The following is a 24,143-nucleotide window of genomic DNA, read 5'->3' on the forward strand; positions in this document are numbered from 1 at the left end:
AGTGACCTTTCTACCAAATTGGCTTGTCGAAAATAAGGCAATGCCAAAAATATGCGTTATTGAAACAAATACTCAATCATGCAGGGGCAGTTGTCTGATGGAAGAGCAATAGCTGTTAAGCAACTCGCAACGACATCTCATCAAGGAAAGGATCAGTTCTTGACGGAGATTGCAACTATATCTCGTAAAGTTGTATGGCTGCTGTGTTGAGGAAGAGAAGAGAATTTTGGTCTACGAGTACCTGGAAAACAAGAGTCTAGACCAAGCAATTTTTGGTATAGTAGGCATAAGGGCATTCATATAACCTACTGTGCATTGCTCTAGTGATTGTACTTGATAGGAAGAATCTAGCTAAGAGTTAGAATGCTATCAAACATTCACATATTTTACAGTTTTTAAACTTTATGGGAGCTTTTAACCGTTTTGGAATTGCAGGGAAAAGCAGTTTGCATCTTGATTGGCCAAAGCGATTCGATGTATTGCTTGGGGTAGCAAGAGGTTTAGCCTATATGTACGAGGAGTCAAGACTCAAAGAACAAATATATTGTGATTTCATCAATGACTCAAGATTTCTTTAAGACTATAATTATGTTTTTACAAGGTTTACAAGATTGCTTCCTACAATTGGAAGCAATCAGTATATATTTTATTGAACCTGTATAGTATTGATGGAACTTTTTAAAATCTTTTTTTTCTTGTTGCCCACTCACTCCATGGACCTGTCAGCAATTTCCTCCTTTACAAGTAAATTTTACTATTAATCAAACAACATTTAGTGTTCAACACCTGTAAGTATCTTAAGAGGTATCTTCCATCGTTTGCTCGTTGGATGCATACACCTCTTGCCCCGACTGAAGCCATGTTTCTGCACCACTATTTTGTTCTCCATCGCAATCTTTGGCTTCATACCTTAGAAGGATGCCAAATAGTATCCTACCCTGTTTCGATGAGAATTAATATGTTGAACAAAAAAACAGAAAAAAAAAAAAGTTCTCAATTGGAATAAGAATGGTAGGCATTATTAGATATCGATAAAATCACCGGCATGTGGAGTAGCATATTAGCATGACTGACCTGCACCCGTCTGTATGATGCTAGAGTTGCCAAAGGTTCTTTTGACCTGAGCAACTGTCCAGACTGCTGGTCAATATTAATCATCTGACAACGACTGCAACCCCCTAAAGACTGCACAAGAAGAGACCAGATTGATGAATCACGGCAAGGGAAATTATAGGTCTACAATATTCTACTACAGCGGCTACAACCATATGAGAACATGTAAAAACATTATACATCTAATTGTATGATAATCAGATTATCTTAACTGGATTCTGATTGGGTAAGGAACATGGAATTGCTATTCCTTACTCTACTCGACCTGTCCATCCTTTTTATAAATTATCCACTAAATTCAGCCTTCCATATAATACATACTAAATCCATAATTTGTACAGACTTACACTGAAGTGAGATTTTCCGATATAAAGGCTTCTCCAGGTATCTTCTGCATATGGTTCTGCTCCTGAAATAACAAGGTTTGGTCGAAATCTCATTGCGTTGATAGGCACAGTTTGTGCAGATTGAGCGTTCTGTACCAAAATATCTGCTGATAACATAATATGGATTCATGGTTATCTCTCTATAAAAACAAAATTGTTAATAAAATGTTAGAGTAACTTAAGCTTGCTGCTTTTTCACCAAAGTAATAGGAATTAACAGAGAAATTTACCCTGTAGACATTCACAAAATTAAATAACATATTATAAATCTTAGTTCATCACAATAAAAAGATACATTATCTGAATAAGTTAGTAGTTTGATCATTTCCTATGTGTGACCAAGTAAAAGCTCCTGCATATATCACTCTACTTTCAAATAGCAATTATCAGATCTTACTCAAATTAGTAAGTTATATGAAAGTTAATGTTGAGACTATGTTTAGGAAGGGAAACAAGAGAGAGAGAAAGTGGGATGGAGTTTCAACGACTGAGCTTGAGAAAGGGTGCGGCGAAAATGAAGATGGAAAAAATTTCTTCACATGTGAAGATGGGGAGAACTGACAGCCAAGACGAAGATTCACTAATGGCAAGTCTTGTGAAAATGGGTAATGGGTTGGCAAATCTTGTGTAAACCAAGCTACTCTCTTCTTGTGCACCACTTGTAGATGGATCAATTTGGAGCAAAGAAGGCTCATCTTTCCTTTCCTCCTCTTCCTATTCCTTGTTCCTTCATAGAAAATAATAAATTCAATTATTGTCTTCCCTTTTCCTGGCAACCTTCACCATCTTGCCCTTCTTCCCAAGTAAGAATAGCTTAAAAGATCATCTACGTTAACATAAAGAGAATCCGATATGAGAGATTGATAGACTGGATATTGTTGGCATAGTCAAGGATGATATGAGAAAGATTGATAGACTGGCTATTGTCAGCATAGTCAAGGATGACCCCTTGGGTAATACTTAAAATCTTACTAAGTCTTGGCATAATGAGCCACGAAAAGATTCTAAAGCACATGGAATTTATACACCATACTAATTGATGGAGAAAAGTGGGAAATAATTGGAGTGATTCATGATTATCCTATGTAATATATTTAATTACTGAAAAGCATAAAACAAATCCACAGCTAAGTAGATAATCACAGAGGCATACTGGAGTTTAACCGGCTGTTCAGGTCACAGACACTCTCCTCTGACACTAGTAATAGCTGTGCTTCATTTACAAAGTTCAACTTCCCCCATGTATCTCTGCATGTTTTTCCTCTGCCTCGAGTATTGTTACAAGATCGGTACTCAGAACTTGAACATCTCACAAAAGTACAAGGCCAAGCAATGGCTTCAGCAAACCATCTATTCACTTCATTATTATATGCCTGCACCTTGTATCTATGACCAAACAAAAAATTTCAAGGCAATATTACAACAAGTCAGAGCACAAGAATTTAAAATTTATGCATAAATAAATAAATGTCAGCATGCACTTGAGTTCACAGACTATTCATTAGTATTGATGTGAAACCAGATTAACTTTGTTATCCCCCACCACTGTCAAAGAAAGTGATATTTAGGACGCATACGTCCCCCTGAACTGATTTCAAAACTTCTTTTAAATAAATGATTTATTGGAACCTAGACACATACTCATTGGCTATGCCCATGGCTAAGTCCAAGTGATTCAAATGATTAATATGCAAGTGTGGAGAAAAGTTTATGCATATATGCTAGTGCTATGCTTAAAAAAAACTAAGCCTGAGAGAGAGAAGGCATGGATGTGGGGATGGACCTCTGATTCACATTAAAATTGGTGATCTCTCCCTATGGATATTCTTGATTTTCTAATGCTCAAAAAATGACGGCTCTGATCCCATATTGGGGGGGAAGAGTATTATATTGCATGACTAATGCAACAACCCAACATTTGAAATATTAATGTGGACAAATCCCACAACACAAATAACTCTTACTGGGGAAAATCTCACAACAAACTCACTTTTGAGGGGATCCAAAATGTGACTTCTCTAGCAAGTTCCTTATTACATTCCTTTCAGTATCATTTTACCAATATGAGAGAATGAAAGCAGCTCCATCAGGCATAAATTTAAACAACAGTTAACTTCTTATATTCAGACTATTCATCCGTATTGATGTGAAACCAGATTAACTTTGTTATCCCTCACCACTGTCAAAGAAAGTGATATTTAGGATGCTAGGTCCCCCTGAACTGATTTCAAAACTTCTTTTAAATAAATGATTTATTGGAACCTAGACACATATTCATTGGCTATGCGCATGGCTAAATCCAAGTAATTCAAATGATTAATATGCTAGTGTGGAGAAAAGTTTATGCATATATGCTAGTGCTATGCTTCAAAAACACTAAGCCTGAGAGAGAAAGAAGGCATGGATGTGGGGAAGGGCCTCTGATTCACATTAAAATCGGTGATCACTCCCTATGGATACTCTTGATTTTCTAATGCTCGAAAAATGCTGGCTCTGATCCCATATTGGGGGGAAGAGAATTATATTGCATGACTAATGAAACAACCCAACATTTGAAATACTAATATGGACAAATCCCACAACACAAATAACTCTAATACTGGGGAAAATCTCACAACAAACTCACTTTTTGAGGGGATCCAAAATGCGACTTCTCAAGCAAGCTCCTTATTACATTCCTTTTACCGATATGAGAGACTGAAAGCAGCTCCATCAGGCATAAATTCAAACAACATTTAGCTTCTTATACCCTCCATTTATTTTTATTTTTATTTTTTTTTGTTTCGCTCTTGTATCTGAATAATTTCATTACTCTTAATATGATAAAATATCCTAGGTCATTTTACATTTTTATTCAGAAAAAGACTTGGGGAAAAATAGCACGTGCCTTTGATTAAAAATATTCATTTCCAGCACACCATCACACTGTGAATCTTTCAGAATGGAGACTTGCAATCTTTCGTTGCAACGTGGTGATTCTAAAATGAGTACTCCTTTCTCCAAATCAATAAATGTCTGAATATTACACATCTCAGGAGCCTGCAATTGCAAATATCAGTATTTCAGGTTTGTATAAGAGGACTGTGTAGTATGGAAATGAATTGCAATTCCAATTGCTATTTCAGGTTTATACACAGTCCTATCTTTTCACAAGGATACAGATTTTCCCTTTCTTGATTTACCAATTAGCCTCTCAAAATCAAAATCATAAAACACATATCAGCAAATTGGCATTGTTTCAATAACTTCAGCAAATTACAACACTTATCTTTCAGTTGTTGTCTAGAGTACCTTTTAGCATACTTCTTATTGAGTATAATATTAAAGCAAGATCTACTTGGTTACACATGAGACAAAGTCAGAGTTGCTCGACCAATATCAGCATTATATTTAAGAAAATTGCTCCAAGGTAGTCGAGTCAAGTAGCATTAATGGCAGATGCACACTGCTTGTAAAGAAGCTTGAATCATAAAAAACCATTTGAAGTCATTACTTATTGGAAAGAAAAAAGTGAAGGCAAAAAGGTGAAACCATAATCAGAAATTCATACAGATAGTCAAAAAAATCATATGAACTTACCTTCTTCTGAGTAATTATTTCTCCAGTTGGTCCTTTGAGAAGCCATTCTCGATCATATTTTAAACCTAGCAAAATATCAAAAGCAAAAAGAGCATATGATATCAACAACAAAAAGAGCATATGATATGAAATGGTACTCAATTGTGCAGCGTAACACCAAACAAGATTTCAATCCATGCTTTTCCTAGATTTATATTAAAAATTGCCTTGTCAATTCAATTCAATGTAGCTTATACTTATGACAACATTTGGTTGACTCAAAACTAGCCGTCACTAACTTGAACAAAGTCAAATTAGACCAAACAAGTAGAAACTTTGAATTATTAATTTATCAAAAGAAAAAATAATAAAATATAATAAGGATTTGTCATACCTTTGTAACCTTTACCATCTGATACTACAAGGCAAAAAATAGATTATTAAACCTTTTTATTTTTTTATTTTTGTTAACCTAGATCATATTTGATGGGTTCTCTTATGAAGCATCAAATTCACAAAATTTTCATATTTAGCATATTTATGTATGAGGAGGAATTAAATGTCAAATGTGTCCCAAAAACAAAGATAGCTACAAGAGAATAAGGTCCTACTACCTATGTTGCTCAAATAAGGTATTACCTATGTTGCTTAAAGGCCATTTATGGACGGTAAATCCTGCACAAGATTTTACAGGGTAAACTGTGATGGACTTCAACTGAATTCCATGTACAAGCTGCTTGGAACCAAGATCTGCAACATGTAAACAAAGATCCAACTAATTAAAAAGAATGTGGTGGAATTATACAAACAAAAAAAGATAAGCAAAATTATTTTCATATTTCTAAATCAGCAAATTAAAGGATCTAATATTTACTCACTATCACAATCTATGTTCATAGAATTTTGATTGAAAAATGCTTAGTTATTATGACTTCACATTTGAAAGCAACATCCCTCAGGATTTGATTACTTGGATGGAAGATATAAGAGAAAAGCAGGAAAGGGTCACAAAATTAGATAAATAACTCCAACGTTTATGTACATTTTTTTATCATTTTGGCTCCTCCCTATATCTTCCATCCAAGTTATTGAACCCTCGAGGATATATCAGTGCTCAACAATCAGATCAAGTTGCTTATTCAAAATTTCACCTAAAACACTATTTTGTTGACCAGTTAGGACCAATGTATATGATTGGTTGCAAGCTACTATTAATGATTTCTGTAGACATGCACCGGCATCACCATTCTCGTTCCAAAACTCATTTATTTTCCTAATGAAAAAATAGAGGAAGAAATTGATCGGTGGAATTGTTTCTCCAACTCAATTCAAATGTTCGAAGGCAGACAAAGAGGCAACTTATACCTGAAAGTGGGTCACTCTCCATTCTTAATGCAACTATGTCTGCAGATGAATCGGACTTGCTCACAAAAGCTTTGTCTAAAAATCTTAGGAAAATCTGCAACAAGAAGCGATAGTAGTTAACAACATATAGTATTCCAAAAGGAATAAAAACTAAATAATCGATTTCCAAAAATATTTGAGTTACTACACTTATAAATTTTCTAGGTTATGTACAACAACATATTGAGGAAACTCATTAGTTTGATGTATTATCATGTATATACTGAAAACAATAAACTGTGAACAAATTAACATAATTATCTTTTGTGTCTAGTGTTTCATTATAAACTTACCCCCAACATAATATGTATAATGAAAGAGAGTTAAAATTCAAATCCCGAGGGGCTATACAGTGCCTCACATTTAGATCAGATCAATGTTTATCCTATAAGTTTAAGGTAAGAAGTTAAGCATGACTAAGCAAAATAATAGAAACACGGATGCTATAAAGTACTTCTGCATCTTCGTATGTTGACATATAACCAAAGGATATCCTGACAGCTCCAGTTGGTTTTCCATGCAAGATATCATTGTCATCCCAGCAAACATGTCCTGCCTGACAAAAATAAATCAATAACCAATCAATAAGCATGTACTTACATAACAAAAAGTGGAAATGTTTATCAAAATGCTGTATCATAAACATGCTCTTCTTTGTGATACGCCACAAGAACATAAAATATGCCCCTTTAAATGTTGCATATTTATTAGCTGATGTTCATGCCACTGAACAATGACCATAGAACCAAGTCTTGCACTTTATAAGTTCATGGTAGTGCAGCATATGCATCTCCAATTAACCTAATACTGTTCTAATATATCTAATACTTCTTCTTATTACTAATCTATTACACTTTACATTTACTATGAATGTTGTCACAAACTTATAAAGGCTTGTCCCCCAACCATTCAACATTGTCATTAGTATTGTCAAGATAACATCTAAATCAAGTGTGATAACTTGCTCTTACAATAGCTTTATATTGTGACTTTCAAGTATCATTGAGCCTGACAGCCATCAAGTCATTACCCAGCAGTCTATCTTCAGAAAATGTCCCTTGAGTTTTGATTCTGGATTAGTCACATAACTGATACTTTAAAACATCAGACTAATCATCGATTATGTATTAGAATTTTGCTATCAATTGAACTGGGTTAAGTTACAAGTTGGATCCATTAACTATAATATTAGGGGATGTGTGTCCCCCTTTTTTCCAATGCTTCCCTGATCTCCAGATCCTATACTCTATATTCTACCTCCCTTCATATCCTCTCCACAGGCTCATCCCTTGCTCCATTACTATGCCTCAGATCATCACGGGAGCAAAAGGATGCTCCATTCTGCAGCTATTGCAAATGGATGCCCTCAATTCTTCATTAGAGAGCAGCTGCCCTTCGCCCATCAAATATACCTTCCGCTTCTTGCTTCTTATGGAGATACTCAAGAACCACATTAGTTTCCTCTCTATTTTTTCCATGTGACGGATCCATCTCCACCAGTAAGATCAAAATATGTGTCTTTTCATTTCATCTAGTTTCAGTGGGCATGGGAGAAGCACATAGTTTTTGCTTGTGCCAACCCTGTTCTAATTTGCTCTATGGGTGCAAATATAAGCTGTGCCTCTTTCCAACCGAAACAGGATAGTTTAAACTATGAATGAAACATTAAATAAATACTCATAAGACAGATTACTCTTCCAATCAAATTATTTGCTAATCTATGACACCATGTTAATCATTTTCACTTGTAGATAAATGAAATTATCATGACAAGAAGTTGCAAATCTTTCCCTCTTTCCCTACATAAAGACATGGAAAGATAAATGAAGGGAAATCAAAATAAATGATAAGAAAGATGAAATTTACCTCAAGATTAGCGATAAGATCGAAATGAGACAAGTCAAGATACTTGGCACAAGCACCTGGGTTGCAAAAGCAGCCAGTCTATAGTAAAACCATTTTAAAAGTTAAAAAAAAGGGTTAGAAAGAATGAATTGACCATTGTAGATTTCACAATAAAGAAACAAACAAGATAAACTGATAAATTAATATATTTATTTTCCTGGTTATGACAGAATTTTTACCGACTAACCAAGATAATATATTGACATAATTATTAAAATAAATGAAGAATGTGATCTTTGTTGATTGACCTGTTAATCTTTGGCAAAAAGACATAAAATAAAAACCTAAACCAGTCAACTGAAATAAGAAGAAATCTATATCCAGAAATCAGAATGAGATTGATCAACAAACTTTATATCTTGACCTTAATTTACTCACTAACAAAAGGCGGATGAGAATGCAAGCAAATTTAATAGACTTGAATGTACTTTGAAATCAAGTCACTCTCTCTCTCTCTTATCAAGTTCTTTCAATCAAGCTTCAGGAGCCATCAACTTCAATGAAAGTGCTTTAAGAAAAATAACAGGAGGAGAAGAAATCATTGAACATTACAAAACTCTATTGTTGCTTAATTTTTGTTGTGCTTGAATGCGCCTAATTCCAACCCCACCTGGTGGGATAAGACTTGATTGTTATTGTTGTTATTTGTTGTATGCACCTAATTGTAACATTAGAATAAGTTAAGCAGTAAATGACTAGGATCCTTGTAGTTGAGGCCTTGAGGGCATCACAAAGAAAGGCTACAAAAACTGAAAAAGATCAACTGTCTAATTGGGGTACGAAGGTTCCATAGTTGAGTAAAAAATTGAGAAAATACGAGAGGAAAACAGTCTGTAACCCCTATAGTATAATTGAGTAAACTTTTTAAGAGCTTATGTGGAAAGTTTGAAACGTGCAGAGTTTCCAGTGAAGGGCTTTTGAGTGAGCTAGTTTGTAGTCATTTCATGTGTGATACATTTGCATAAGTCTGAGCACACTTATAAAAATTTTGTTTTCACGAACAGTGACCGTCGAGATACCTTGCAAAGGTAACACCAGAGCACGCACAAGAATATTTGGGAGAGAATTTGAATCATGGTTTACAATTTCATATTATTTTAATCAATGGGTGCAATATTTTGATTTGCCCACCAACCAGCAAGCAATACAACCTGAGACAATAAAACTCCTTGCAAAGCTTCTGTGATGATGATGGTAATGCAGCTAGTGGCTTCCCCTAAGTTACGTGAGGATTCTGCAAGGTGGCACGAGATTGGCAATGACTGCACATATCCATGAAGCTTTCGAGTGTCGGCACTGACTTTTGTGCGAGATCCAGTGATGGCAACAGCTTCGATTGTGGTCTGCGACACTTTGGCAACAAGCGAGGTGGTGCAAGGTCAGCAATGATTGCATGTGAAATCCATGGAGCTTTTGGGTGGTGGCAATGATTTCTATGCAAGATCCAGCAATGGCAACAGGTTCGTTTGTGGTCTGCGAGACTTCTGTGACAAGCCGAAATGATTCAATACGTAGGTTATCGTCCAATAGGTACACTCAGTGGCACTGGCACCTGGTACACTCAGCATCTCTTAACTCTCAAGCATGCAGGGAATGGAAACTCCAGCTAGGCTCAAGATTTCAAACTTTATTTTCAATATTGTCATGCTAGCATGATAGAAAATAAAAGGCATAAAGATCGACTAACATGAAATCCTAGGTTAAAAACCTAGTAGAGTATTGGCTCACTCACAGGAATCTTGCTCCAGAATTTGCATTGTCTTTCCGATTTGATTGTCCCTTTTATGCTTATTGAGAATCACATGATTATTTGCAACTTTTGATCATCAATGAATATGGCTCATAAATTGTTGCTTGAAGCATACTTATTCATAAAAAAGGGCAGTCCAATGCATGAAGCTCCCGCCAATACGGGTCTCGGGGAAGGGTATATTGTATGCAATCTTACCCTGCCTTGCAAAAGATTGTTTCCGAAACTCGAACCCGTGACCTCTAGGTCATAAGTCACATGTCACACGGCAACAACTTTACCGTTGTGCCAAAGCTCCCCTTCAAGCATACTTATTCATAGATTAATTAAAATATCTAGAATAAGCATTATCATTTAGTGTACCACATTCTTGATAGATAAGAAATACAAGCATTCTTACACTCTAGAGGAGCTCCTTGTTTTAATATATTAAATGGGACTAGTTAGCCAGTATTAGTTATTAGTGGTTCATCAAGGAGTGGACTATTACTCACGGACAGCTTGCCTCTCCTCTTGAGTACGATTAAGATATTTTGCATGTGTCTAACGCAAAACTTAAAAATTTTAGATGAATCTGGATTTAGTTCAATTCTTCCAAAGTAATGTTATGTGACTGTAATGTTACTATTTATCTTCGTCATAATCCAATGAGAAAAAAGGCACATGCAACTGAAATAAATTGGAATCTCAGAACTTCTTACTGTTGTAGGCTTGATTCAGAAATTGTCAATCTATTAAAATTAAACTGCTTTGCTCCTCCTCAATTTAACAGGAAGATGAGTGATGTCAATGAGAGAAAGGTTCAAAAATTTGGAGATAGATATCATCCGAAGCAGAATACTACAAGTTTTGCTCTTTTCACTTCCAGCATCTACTTTAAATTACTAATAACGTGTAAATTCTATTCATGTTGTTCATAAAAATGAACAGTGAACTTGAGAATGCAAACTCACTGAACATAAGTGTCACACTCCAGAGAAGGATGTCAGTATATAGACTGGAAAAAGAAAAAATGTCAAGTAATAATTTCTTCCTCACCCGCAACTGAATTCCTGAAAGAGAAGCCAACTTTTCAACCTCACGATATCCAACCCAGGAGCCATCTGCTCTTCTCAAATTGAATGCAATAGTAGGACCTTTGTCTAGATGTCAAATGAAATAATTAAACTTGAGATATTAGAGTAAAATAATGAATATGAAAACTGAATAATAATCCAATACATTCCTTGTTGAATCTCTCGTCTCCAAACTATATTGGTTTAACATAAAAAAAATGTTGTTCTTATATTCAGTAAGACAGTCGCATGCAAACACATGCATTTGATGTTAACTAGTTTGTCATCACCAAATACATACAATGATATTGCAAGAAAATTGGAAGTACTTATCCTAAGATAATTTATCTTAGAATTCCCCTTAAGAATGACCTTTGAAGTGAAATAGCAAGAAAAGTAAATAGTTCTGAATGGGTCCAATGGACAATATGATAGGTTAGCTAGAGCCTCTATGTACTCCCTAAATGAAATGTATTAACTACAAGAAAAGGCATATGAGGAGGACAATTTATCTACATTGAATTGTAAGGGAAAACTTCCACGTTTTTAGAGAATGTATATATAAAGGAAGCATGGACACAGCATTTCTGTTGAAATTCTTAAAAAAATCTAGCAAGTGTTTTTCTTCATTGTCCTAGAATAAAATGTGGACAGAATCCTAATTCATGCATGGTTTTGATCTGCTCCAAAATATGAGGCATGAACTAGACTGTCAGCCAGGAATCCTCGATTTTGAAGAAACAGGTTTTTCGGAAATCAACAGATAGTGAACAAATTTGTTTGAAAACGAAGAGAGAGGGCATATTACTTGATTATAACACTGACTCCTGCAAAACTCATACTGACCTGAGAGATATTTTCCATAGATGTTGCAAACACCCACTCCATTTGCATGCTTTAGGCCCATCATGGCGTCTCTAGTATAAGCGGCAAGAGATGTTGTATGTCTGAAAAGGATGTAAGCAAGAAAATTTTTCTTGGGGTAAATGTAGTAGGAGGTGAAAGATAAATGTCAATGCCATTGGATTATGAACAAAAACAAATAGAACCTCAGTACCACTGGATTGAATCTTTGTTTAATTTGCATAGTTTACAAGAATCGAGATAAAAACATAGTCTACAAGCATCAAGTTAACAAGATAAAAAACAGAACTATGTCATAATCTTTACTTAAAGCTTGAAATCGCAGTCAAACCCCAAAATCTAATTTATGACCCAGAATCATCTCCAATCAGCAAAGAGTTAGGTTAAATGGCGTCCCCCATCATACAGAAAGTCTTTCTAAACACTTTATCAAACCTAGGCAATAGTATAGAATTTTGCTCAAATACCAAATTGTCACATATTATCAAAATCGGAGAATTGCCATATTAACTCATTAGGCCTAACAGAATGCATAAGCCAAAGTTAATAGTAGTACACTCAGGTAAACCAAAAACCCCTTCATTAGCTAACAACTCTCCATGTATTGGAACTAAATAAGGATGTCACATCCTTTGATCCTTTCTTCCCCCGAACCTATCATGTTCTCGCAAGTGCATCTGTAGTTTACAATTTCAACTTTGATCTAATGTTAACAAAGCAAAATTGTAATATAAAAAAAAATGAAGAACTATGGAACATGTAACTAACTAAAAAAAGTAATGTAAATAACTTAAACATGTGGAAGTCACTATTTGAAAGGATACAAAAGATACAGATTTTGTTTTTCAAATAGTGATAGGATTAGTGATGTTTATTGTCTCTAGAGTTATGGGAAGTGGACTGGAAGGCATGTGGAGGAGAGGTTGTCATAGCAATAGATCTTAAAATATAAGTTTTCAGCAAGACTGGAAACATATGTGGTAGGGAGAAGCTGTCACAGAGAAGGCAAAATAGCACACAATGGAGACAAAGGAGAGAGAGAGGCAATCTCTCTGCAAAATATAATTGAAGAGCAGACAGTATTAGAGTGATAGGGTTAAACAAGCACCTAACAGCTTAGTATTAGAGCCATCCATGAGCAACAGTTCCAACAAGTGGACACATTTATAAAAATGTGAAATTGTGCGATCAAGCAAAAAGGCAGTAAAATCAATGCAAGCTTAAAAACAATAACAACTTAAGAGCTTACGATTTGGAGGCAACTCACATCACTTAGTCATTCAAAATGTCAAAAAGCTCCCTCCTAGGCTACCTATGTGTGAACCACTACTGTATCTCAAAAAGAATCACTTGATAAATATCTTAAGCTAAAAAAAATGGTCACCCAACCTATATTAACACTGTATCATAGAAGAAAATCACTTTCCAAGTCTTACAAGTGAAAATAACCAAAAATTCATACCCTGAAGTTTAAAGATAAATGGTGGCAATCTAATTTAGCATTGTATCAAAGCAGAAAGTATTATTCTCAGTTGTAGTGCATATAAGTTGTATTGAACTGGTCTAGGTTAGTATAGTTACTCACAAGCACAAGGGCAAGTTTCAAAGTCTCATCCTGTACCATGATATAAGGAAGAGGAGACTCAATATAGATAGAGAGAAGCATGAGAAATTCATCTGCTGGATGTTCTTCTGTCTTTTTTTTTCTTTTTTCTTTTTGGGTACTCTAGGCATCCAGCTCTTTGAACCGACTAATCCTGGAGGCAACCGGTCCAGCCCCACAGAAATTTTCCACCGGCCACCAAGATAAATCTAGGAAGCGCTTGCGTCATGCACTCGGCATCGGACATTCACGGTCCATAATCCCACTGTAGGCAAATGCTTTCTGGGCGGGATTCGAACCGTGATGCTCCTGCTTGTCACTGAAGTGCCTTATCGTTGCACCATGCCCTAAGGGGCATTCTATCTCCTTTCCTTGATCCTTATAGGAATTACATCAAATGATCAAATATTTTAAAACATCAACTTTTAGTATGCCGATAAGAAAAAGAGCATCAAATTTTCTGAACATTGTTATCCTACCGAAATATAGCAGTAGAAGTCAATCTATTGATTATCATGAATCCATGATGGATGGAGGCTATAGCCAAAAAGGACAAGGTACCGTCTTCAAGAACTTGTTCAATGTTTTCCCTTCTCTTTATGAAATCAACATCAGCAATGGAAGCAGAAACAGTGCCTGGAGAGAAGGATACATAGATTTTGTAACAGAACAACAGTATGGTAGAGAAAAGAAGACACTAACATGCACGTTGTCAAATAAGTATTATTGTACTAACCTCCACTGAAGTACGTTTTTGTAAGAATTCGTGCTGCTTCTGTAATTCAAATTTTATTAGAAAATCAAAGAGTGTAATGTTTTCAATATTTTCATAAGTTACTTAAAGGAACACTTGCTGTTAGTCTACCCATTATGGGCAGAATGCATACCAGAGTGAATGATAAGTGCTCCAAGCCCTGTAGGATATCCAAATATCTAACACAGAAAGAACAAACTGAGTGCATTAAATCTCAAAGTCACAGTATTGAGCATAAAATAGATTCAATTATTTGTGTCTATTTACCTTATAGAAAGAGCAGACAACAAAATCAGCATGAAATCTAGCCAAATCAGGTGGTTCAGTAGCAGATCCTTTGGCAGCATCTATCAAGACCATCCAACGACCACTGCAGTTTAAAAGCATTTAATTTGATTGATTCATATTTCTTTCTACTCTAAGGAAAGACTGAAAATGACAATTGACAAAATCCAGATAGTTTATGAAATTTTTAACTTTTAGTAAATTCTTAATTAGGACCGAGAGAATTACGGTGGGTTTACTGGGAGTGAAATATTTGGTCTTGTCACCTTGATTTCCAAAAAAGAAAATGAAATCAAATCAAATTTTACCACAGATCTGGTGAGCTTTTGAAAGGTTCTCCAGTACCTTCCTTCACATAGTTGACCAAGTCTAGAGAAAATTTCTGACCTGAGAAATTGCACTCTGAAGGGAATGCAAACAGGTTGCATGTGCTTCCTATGTGACAGAAGATGTGAAGAAAGAATCATGAGTTATCAATTTGATGCAAATTGTGAGAGAAATAGCTCACAGGCTAGTTAGCATATCTGTACAGATTATTTTTTTCCAGTTCTAGCAGCAGGTTAAAGGCAATGAAGACATGGAGAAACCACTCCTATCTTTCTAGGAATCATTACCAACAGATAATTCTAGAATAGTATTCACAGTAAGGCACAGATTTCTTCAAATTAACACAAACCATATCAAGGAAACAAATGTTTAGTGGCCAATTAGATACTGTATGAGGGCATTCCGCATTTTAGTTAACAAATGAGCACACGATATACAAGATAAAGATTAGATTATGGAGCCCACAAATTTAACAAGAATAAAAACTATCTGCCAATTGCGTTATTGCCCAAGCAGAACATGTTCAGGATTATGAAATTTGCAAATGAATTTTAATTCCCATTTTTCTCTTAAAAAAACAAAGGTGAAGATTCCAGAATAACTTTGTAACTGGCGATGAATGAATTTCTATATCTCTTTTTTTCCAATTCCTATGGGTAGTTATTCTTCATTTGATCAAATTAATATTTTGGATATTCTCTTGAATGTATATAAGGTACAGTATACACAACAAGCATCCTACATTGAGTACATTCCCAAAATTCCAAGTATAACTGGTAATATAGAGTTATATTACAGATTTCCATCATGGAGGTTGAAGAACAAAGTAATTGTGTAGAGAAAAGCTACAACTTTTCCAATGTCAATCATGTTGAACCTAAAGAATATTGTACCATCAGATTTCAAAAGCTACATACCTGAAAGTTCGCCATTCTGTCCATGTTTCAGTGATAAACTTTCAGGTCTTCTCTGAACTGTGTGTTCTGAGAACACAAACCCCGAATTGTGAGTTCCATTCTGTAAATTTGTGATATTCTCAACATCAACAGCAACAGCAGTTGCTCCATGATCAAGAGCATATCTGGAAAACAATAAGGATACTCTAAACAAAATGACATAAAGAATGTAGGTAAGTGGAAAATACAACAGGAAATAAAGGCATGTTAAGTTTTTAAAAGATACAGTACATCTCCAATCCATAATTCAGGGTTAAACAATTTGAGCAAGCCTAGTGAACATGTCATATAATAACATAATCTCTCAAATATCAAATGTAACCTAGTAACCCACTAAATCAAACAACATATGAACCATGTTATTTGTCAAAATTTGAGGTTTGTATCTGCTAAAATCTACATGGTGGTTCTCATTCCAACGTTAATAATCTTATTTGAAACATGGTTGTTACCATAAAGATAGCAGAGACATAATGCACGGTCCTTAGCGAGCAAATTGTTTGGATTACCTGGTTCTGAATTTGCAAAAAATCCAAGGTAGACTAAACAAGCAAAAAGGAAATAGTAATAGGAAGAAAATGGCTCTTGTATGCTAAAAACACTAAACTTCCATTATTTCTTAGCATATGGATCTTGTAATGTTATTATTTATTGTAAGCTAGACCAGAAATGCAGCTAACGTTGAACAATACCTTGTGAGAATTACTTGTCGAGTTCAACCATACCTTAATTTTTTTTCCTTCTACTTTAGCCAAGTTATATTTTGTATCTTCAATCCTAGTTGTACTTAGCCTAAGATATTTAGTTTCTGAAGGTTGTCATGAGTCCTTGTGTTTAAGTTTGAAGTTTATTTCAGCCAAGCTGTCAACATTAGCACACAGCATCTGGAAAAGAAGAAAGAGAGTATTGAAGATTTTCTTCAGTATCATTAGCGAGTTCATCTCAGAATTATCTTATCATGAGGTAAATACTATTTGGTGTAGAAGGATACTCTCTGATTCCAAGGACACTATTATGGTTTTCCATTGTGTACATGTAAAAGCTTTCGCTAGACCAGGGAAAGCATTCCCCAATTAGTTTCAGAGCTGCTGTAGCCCCAGAAGTAAATATGCATTTGTAGTTCTCTGGTGATGCATTAAAATAGTCCAGGACCTGATTAACATAAGAAATTTGATTACTAGCTGCACCAGGAAAAGGTGAAACAATTTTTTGAAATATAATCCATTGCTCAAGGTGTCACTATCGAATGCCATTTCCATAAAAAGTTACAAGACAATAAAAGGATCAATCTTGAAACATATAGTCATAGTTCCACTCATGGCAAAATATGAATGGAGAAGGACATGCATAAAAGATATTGATTTATACTATATTTATATCGCAAATTATAACTTATAGTAATACCTCAACTTACAATTCAAATATAACAGAAGACTTCGATCGATTAAAATGTTAGGCATGAGCTTGTTTCACAGACTAATTCTTTAAAAGGGAAAGCACATTACACTGACAGAATCTAAGTCAAATTCATAATTGACAAGTATAAATTAAAAAAAAAAAAAAGATAAATCAGTTCGAGGCATTTCCATCTTCTAGAATCATGATCTCTTGCTCAACAAGATGCAAAAATAACAACTTCGAAATTTAAAGGTTCTGTAAGCAATGATTTCTGCCCATGAAACAACAAGAACAATTGTATCAAGACGAGAATAATATTATCTATATAGCATGGCTCAATGTTGTGACAACAGTCATCTAGAATTTATTCAGTTATTGTTTTGCACCATAAGCATAGGGAAGTAATTGATGACCAGTGGACGGAAACACCTTTTGTCGTGCAGCACTAATGATGCCTGTAGTTGCCATGCTGGAATCACTCTGGCTATCTAAATCCAACTCAAAGAGGACAATGTAACTATCTTCACTCAAACCATTGAAGTGTTCATTTGTAAACCGTCGGGTATCCAGCAGAAATGGAGGAACAATCGAACAAAAAACATAAGAAATACGGAATAACTGATAGTTCAGTGGAGAAGCCATCGAGAATCACGAAACGAAAAATAAAAAAGAATGATCTTTTCGGAATTAACGGATACGAGGGTTCCCGTAAACATTGGTGGTCAGGTCCTTGACGACGGCTTCCATCTGCGCTTCGGAGTACAACGTAGCTCCGGCGTGATCTAAGTAAGTAAGCCCTAGAGAAACCGAAAAGGAATTCTATAAGTTTAGAGTTTCAAAAGGCATCCCAGGTATGCAGGAAGTTGAATCGGGACCTTCCAAACGCTTGAACTCTGAGGCTCTGATGTCGTCGATGCTATTCACAGCATCCGGGTAGCCGTAATCCTTGCCGAACAGTTCCGAGAACGCCTCTTTCCCCCTCTCCATGGTTCCCACGAATCAACCCTTGGTCGCGGATAGACTCCTCTACGGCACCGCCTCGCGATTCCTAACACGCCTCGGAGTCGGAGGAGAGGCCTCGCCCGGGTCACCTCTGCGGCCTGTTAAATGGGCTGCGGGAGATCGGCGATGAACGGGAAGAGCGAGAAGAACCACGACGGCCCCGGAGGTCTCGGAATCGTACGAACGGAAGAGGAGAAAAATGGGACACGAAGCGGCGAATTCAGTTACGGAATTACCAAAAGGCCTACCTAACTCGATTTTCCAAATCGGGCACTTATTTTTCATTTTACTCCTCTCATCAATATTATTACGATGCTGCATTTAAAAAACATCCAAACTATAATATTGCATTTCAAAAATCATTCCTTCCACAAAATGATATTAATTTTTGAAATTTTGTGTTTTCATAATTCTAAATGCACCCTTGTGTTCAATTGCTGCAAAAATTATAGATCTTAAATCTATATGAAAGTCTAATTGGCTAATGGTTTCAATGCCCTTTTCTGTGTTTTTATTAACCATAACTCCGGTGCTCTCAATTGTGTGATGAGGTTTGATTAATTATCTCATAAATATATACAAAGTGAGAATAAATAGGGCACTTAATGTAACACATGTAACATGAATATATATATAGCAAATTGTTATGCTGTGTATATCTTTTTACACGAATATTCTCTAATGAATATCTTTGTTTTTTTAACAATGAAAGTAAAAGCTTAATAGTATCAACATCAGCAAGAGTTTGAGTTGGAACTTACAACTTTTTTCAACCCTTCTGAGTTCCTTAAGCATAGGATAATTGAATTTTGTTTGATAAATATTGATGACCGAAAGCTCTTTAAAAACTTATATAAAAGGCTCCAATATCTCTACTTTTAATTTTGTGAACAAATTGATATAAAGAAATACTTGTTCAATAGCTTGATAAAAAATCAATTGACTAAACTCCATAGGACGCAAACAATATTAATAAATAGTATTCATGATGGGCAATCTACTCTCCTAGATAAATTCTAAATGGTTGGTGAGATCTTAAAGGAAAACAACTAGTCAATAGGATAGTTGATGAGACAGCGCCAATTATTAATGAGACGATCAAAAATTCAAAAGGGGGCAATGATGGTGAGGTGATCAAAGGGAAAAAAAAATTGATAATTCAAATTAATTTTATTAATTATTTCTGGGTGATAAGTAAGTCTTATGAAAATAAGATAAATCGAAAAATACATGTGACGATCAATTCAAAAGTTTAACATCCTTTTTGATTATATCTATTATTTAGAAAAAAATTCCTACAAATACTTTATCTATAAAAATTGAACTGTAAATATCTATATAATAATAATTTGAATATCTTAAGACCGCATCATAGGAACGATCAAAGGACTTAAAAGCACGATCAAAAAGTACTCTATTGGAATTCTCATTTTAAATATTTTAATATTAATAATATTATCTACAACATTTCAAAAGCCGTCTTAGCTCAGCTGGTAGAGCGCGTGGCTTTTAACCACGTGGTCGTGGGTTCGATTCCCACAGACGGCGTGTTTTTATAAAATAATATTGAGAAACTTATATTTTGATCGCTGGAGTTTTATACCATATGATTAAATTTATTTTTATTTTAAAATAATATTTTTATTTTAAGTTCAAACAAATTTAATAAAGAGTTTTTTATATATTTAATAATTTAGATTAAATTGAAATAAGTTTTTTTACTTATAGTAATTATATAATAGGTAATAACTATGACTTAGATACTATAGTGGAAGTATAGTAATTAATGTTAAAAAATATATTCATATATTGTTTATTTTTGAAAAAAAAAATCTTTTAACGAAAATAAATAATAAAGGTGTCCTTTTTATGTACTATTATTTTTTTATTTTTTTTATATTTATAAAACATAATACGGGAGAGATAGTTTGTTAATAGAAAAAAAAACTATAAGAAGTAAAGTGTGATAATTCGAAATTTTAGGGCCATTTTTGGAAGAACGCAACCCAAACTTAGGGGATGTATTCAATGACTTTTAATTATTTTGAATAATTTTTATGGATTTTAAAAATCTAGATATATTCAATTAAACTTTTATAAATTTTATAGAAATTCAGTGATATTCATATTAGATTTTTATAGATTTTTAAAAAATGATATGGTATTTAAACTTGACTTTTTAAAACTCTATGAAAATTTTTTGGTATCCAAAGTTTAATAGATTTTCATGATTCTTTTAGAATTCCTTAGATATAAAATTTTAACCAATAAAAGCTCTCCAAAATACTTGGTATAACTTTAAAAATAAAATTTAAAAAAAAAAATCTTCTCCTCACCCTTGAGATTTCTATCGACTTCAAATCGCCTTAATTTTTTACGAATAAGCCTTTTCTCTTCCCACCCCTCGATTTTGATTATTTCTTTGATCTAAAAGGTCATGTCCTTGTTCAACCTCTCGACGACCTGCATCAACCTCTCAGTATGCAAAACTGAGAGTCCTCCGAAACACCGTTTTCCAACGTTATAATGGTAAAATAATAGATCGAAACCGTCGGAACGGAACGACAGCCGCTTGCAGCCTTTTCTTCAGCAGCGGCTCACAGTGGCAAGCTATAGGCGAAGAATTTTCTTCAGTTGCTCATGATGGGAAACAATGAGGGGTGTCATCAGGTGAAGCTTGCAGTGCGTCAGAAAGGAAGAAAATAAATAAAAAATTGTTTGAGGCGGTTGGTGATGTTTTCGCCGGCTACTTGCGAGCAGGTCAAAGTCGAAGTCAATTTGGACGGTGGAGCTGTGCGTACAGGGAAGAGAAACTTAAGAATTTTAGTTAATTTTAATATAAAATATATATTAATAAATCAAATTAATTTTCAACTTAATTAATAGATAATTTAATAAAATCTAATGAAAATAGGAAAAATATTCTATAAAATTTATTTAAATCTTAATAATTTCTAAATAAATTTTATATATTTATATTTATTTATTTTAATAATATTATTACTAATGAAAGTAATAATATTATTATTAATTTTATTACTAATTAAATTTATTAATTCAATACTTTATTAAAAATTTGACCAAATTAAAGGGTTGACCAGCATTTCATAATAATTTGGATCAAATTTATAAATAAAAATATTTAAAAGTATTATAATATTATTAGATATAAAATTATATTATTAAAGTTTTTTTAAAAAAAAATTACAAATGTTATCCTCTCTTTGTTTTTAGCTAAAATAAGATAAAAGTATAAAAAGTTGAAAAAAAAATTATGAACAAATATGTTATTTATTATTTTATTAAAAAAATAAATTTAATTAAGTATTTTAGGTTTTATTCGAAAATAAATATCATGCGAGACCATGACCACCTATAATTTTCCAAAATTAAATACACCCCTTAAATTTATAAATTTCCATAAAATTTACAAACATCTTTAAAAGTTATGCAAAAAAGTCTATAGAACTCTATAAAATTCTTTTCATAATTATATGAGATTCTATAAAAGTCAATAAAAATCTATCAACTTTATAAAAATCTCATTAAAAGAAAGTCATAAGAACATCCACATTGGTACGTTATTAGAATGTTATAACCCATATATTGGTGTTAAAACCAATGTGACATGGTGTTAATGCCAACGTGACTTTGAACGTATTCAAAGCATTTGTTTATATAACTAAAAAAAGTTGCCACCGACAACTCCTTGGGCCTTGCACAGGGCCTGAAATATTAGGCCTTGCACAGGACCTGAAACATCAAATCTTTCGTCTCTATTTTTTCTTCCAGTGGAATAAAAACAGCTAGTAGATCTACAACGGCTAGTAAATTCATATAATGGCTAGTTAATAGTCCCCAGGGCGTAGCACAGATGGGGAGTGCATGGTTCTGTGGCTGAAAGGTCCAGGGGTCGATCCCCGGGGTGTCACTGCCTGGGGTTAACGTCTCCGCTATGCACTTTCCACCTGTGTACCTGCATTTACCTCCCTCCATATCCGTGGGACCGGCTCTAGGGGGCCGCTGATGTGGCGGTTCCACATTTTTATATAATGGCTAGTTAATAGCTATTTTAACAAAAAAATCAAAATTCCATCTATAAATACTTATCATCTTACACAACTTCTTTCAATCATACAAACACCTAAGTGCTTCTAAAAATCCTCTCTCTACTATTTTTCTCATAAATGGATGAAAATAATCGAGGATTCTTTAGAAATTTGGTAGAAAATGCTTCTTCCCAAAATTTCTAAATTCCACTAAATTTTTCATATTTTCTAGATCCATATAATCCATACCTATCACATAATTCATATGGTCCATATCCACAAAATTATCCATCTAATCTACATTCAACTGGTATGCCTTTGATATCTCCGACGGAAAATTAACCATTTACTCCAATTTTTGTTCCGAATACTCAACTGTCTAACCGTGAATCCCCAATTGAACTCGCAAATTTGGAGAAGGTGGATTCTAGCACTACAAATAGAAGAAAGCGGTGAACATGGAGTAAGGTTGAAGATGAGGTTTTAGCGAGATCATTTGTCAATATCAGTGATGATCCAATCGTTGGCAACGATCAGAAGGTGGATGCTTTCTGAAGACGTGTTGCAAGTTACTATAATGAAAATCGTCCTCCAGATACACCCAGTAGAATTGCAAGTATCATATGATTGTACTGACACAATATCATTCAAAAAAAGGTATATCGCTTCAACGCAAATTACAATAGTGTTTATAGTGCGTATCGTAGTGGCCATATTGATGAGGATATATAACGGCTTACGTATGAAAAATAGTACGAGGAAAATAATGACATTGCATTTAATCTTGAGTATGTTTAGAGAATCATTAAAGATCGTCCAATGTTTACTCTACAAACCATTGATCATCTTGTTGGCATAAAGAAGGCAAGGACCTTAGAGTCGGGGGCAAGCAACACCTCATCTAACCAAGATGCGAGTCTACATGTAGACCTAAATGAAGAAGAAACTCGTCCAATGGGTCAGAAGGTAGCAAAAAGCTAAGAAAGGGAAAAGGCAAAATGAAATCAGACATTGAATGTATGACAACAAATTTGGACAATATATTTGCAAAGTGTACTGGGTATACAAGTATAAAAATGGCTGAAGTTGAAATGAAACAAAAACAACTCAAAGTTGAGGAAATGAAAGCAAAAACTGCCTTAGCCAAAGTTCAACTAAAGGAATAATGGAATATGTTGGATCGTGACGCACGTGAGAGATGGTGAATCACGTGGTTTTCAAAACACTTCTTTTTTCAGTTTTAAAAACTCGAGTACGCAGCGGAAAGTAAGAATTCAAAGATTAAGAAACACGAAAAGAACACAAGCAGTTTTTACTTAGTTAGGAGTCTTTGGCGACTTTTACTCCAAAGGCGAGGTCCCACGGACCTATCGATAGGCAATATACTAAAGGCCTCTTTCGGTACCCTCGGAAGAGAGAATCGAGTACAAGAAAAGTTAGGTCAATTGCAACACACTGCACTTGTCTTTTTATAGTAATTAATTATAATAACAATATTTTACCAACACTTTTAAGAATCGAAATGAGGCACTTTGTGTTGATGTTTGTCTGCCAGGCGTGATCGGAACTCCTCCGAGCAGTCTTCGAGCTCAGCAGCTTCACAGTAGAGTTGCAGCAAGAACCGGGAGCAAACGGAGGCTCAAATATGCGCGCAGTAGCTTGTATGTACTTGTTGTGTAAGTGCCTACTCGAGACTGCCTTATAAAGGACTTGGAGAGCGCCTCCCATAAGCAT

General features: G+C 34.5%; 1 protein-coding gene and 1 non-coding gene across 5 annotated transcripts; one reads left to right on the forward strand and one right to left on the reverse strand.

Moving 5' to 3' along the window:
* Positions 1-547: 547 nt before the first annotated feature.
* LOC121997072 (molybdenum cofactor sulfurase-like) lies at positions 548-18,606 on the reverse strand. 4 transcript variants are annotated; one of them, XM_042551305.1, is made up of 22 exons: positions 18,234-18,606; positions 18,057-18,155; positions 17,788-17,846; positions 16,952-17,112; positions 15,922-16,085; positions 14,986-15,112; positions 14,660-14,762; positions 14,526-14,571; positions 14,375-14,413; positions 14,118-14,274; positions 12,018-12,118; positions 11,155-11,258; positions 8,328-8,405; positions 6,916-7,017; positions 6,423-6,516; positions 5,697-5,807; positions 5,079-5,143; positions 4,387-4,538; positions 2,653-2,885; positions 1,461-1,606; positions 1,075-1,185; positions 548-909 (listed from the first exon to the last, which is right to left on the reverse strand). In XM_042551305.1, exons 1-22 carry the CDS (start codon positions 18,343-18,345, stop codon positions 904-906), a joined length of 2,370 nt encoding a protein of 789 aa, XP_042407239.1. In that variant the 5' UTR covers positions 18,346-18,606; the 3' UTR covers positions 548-903. The 4 variants fall into 4 exon arrangements, with proteins under 4 accessions (XP_042407239.1, XP_042407237.1, XP_042407238.1 ...); XM_042551303.1 differs by having other exon boundaries at positions 548-938; positions 18,234-18,605; XM_042551304.1 differs by having other exon boundaries at positions 548-938; positions 1,461-1,603; positions 18,234-18,604.
* Positions 18,607-19,835: 1,229 nt separating this feature from the next.
* On the forward strand, positions 19,836-19,908 carry TRNAK-UUU. The gene has a single exon. It is a non-coding gene; the product is annotated as a tRNA-Lys (tRNA).
* Positions 19,909-24,143: the final 4,235 nt, after the last annotated feature.

The sequence above is a fragment of the Zingiber officinale genome, chromosome 6A, assembly GCF_018446385.1.
Source record: "Zingiber officinale cultivar Zhangliang chromosome 6A, Zo_v1.1, whole genome shotgun sequence".
Classification (NCBI taxonomy): Eukaryota; Viridiplantae; Streptophyta; class Magnoliopsida; order Zingiberales; family Zingiberaceae; genus Zingiber; species Zingiber officinale.

Bases quoted from the DNA above. Each gene is read 5' to 3' on its own strand.
- LOC121997072 (XM_042551303.1), bottom strand. From the start codon at position 18,345: ATGGAGAGGGGGAAAGAGGCGTTCTCGGAACTGTTCGGCAAGGATTAC. The intron at 14,763-14,985 runs GTAAAATTTGAT...TTTAAACTGCAG, and splicing joins AAAAGCTCACCAGATCTGTG to TGGTCGTTGGATGGTCTTGA. The intron at 5,808-6,422 runs GTATAAGTTGCC...TACATGTTGCAG, and splicing joins GGAGAGTGACCCACTTTCAG to ATCTTGGTTCCAAGCAGCTT.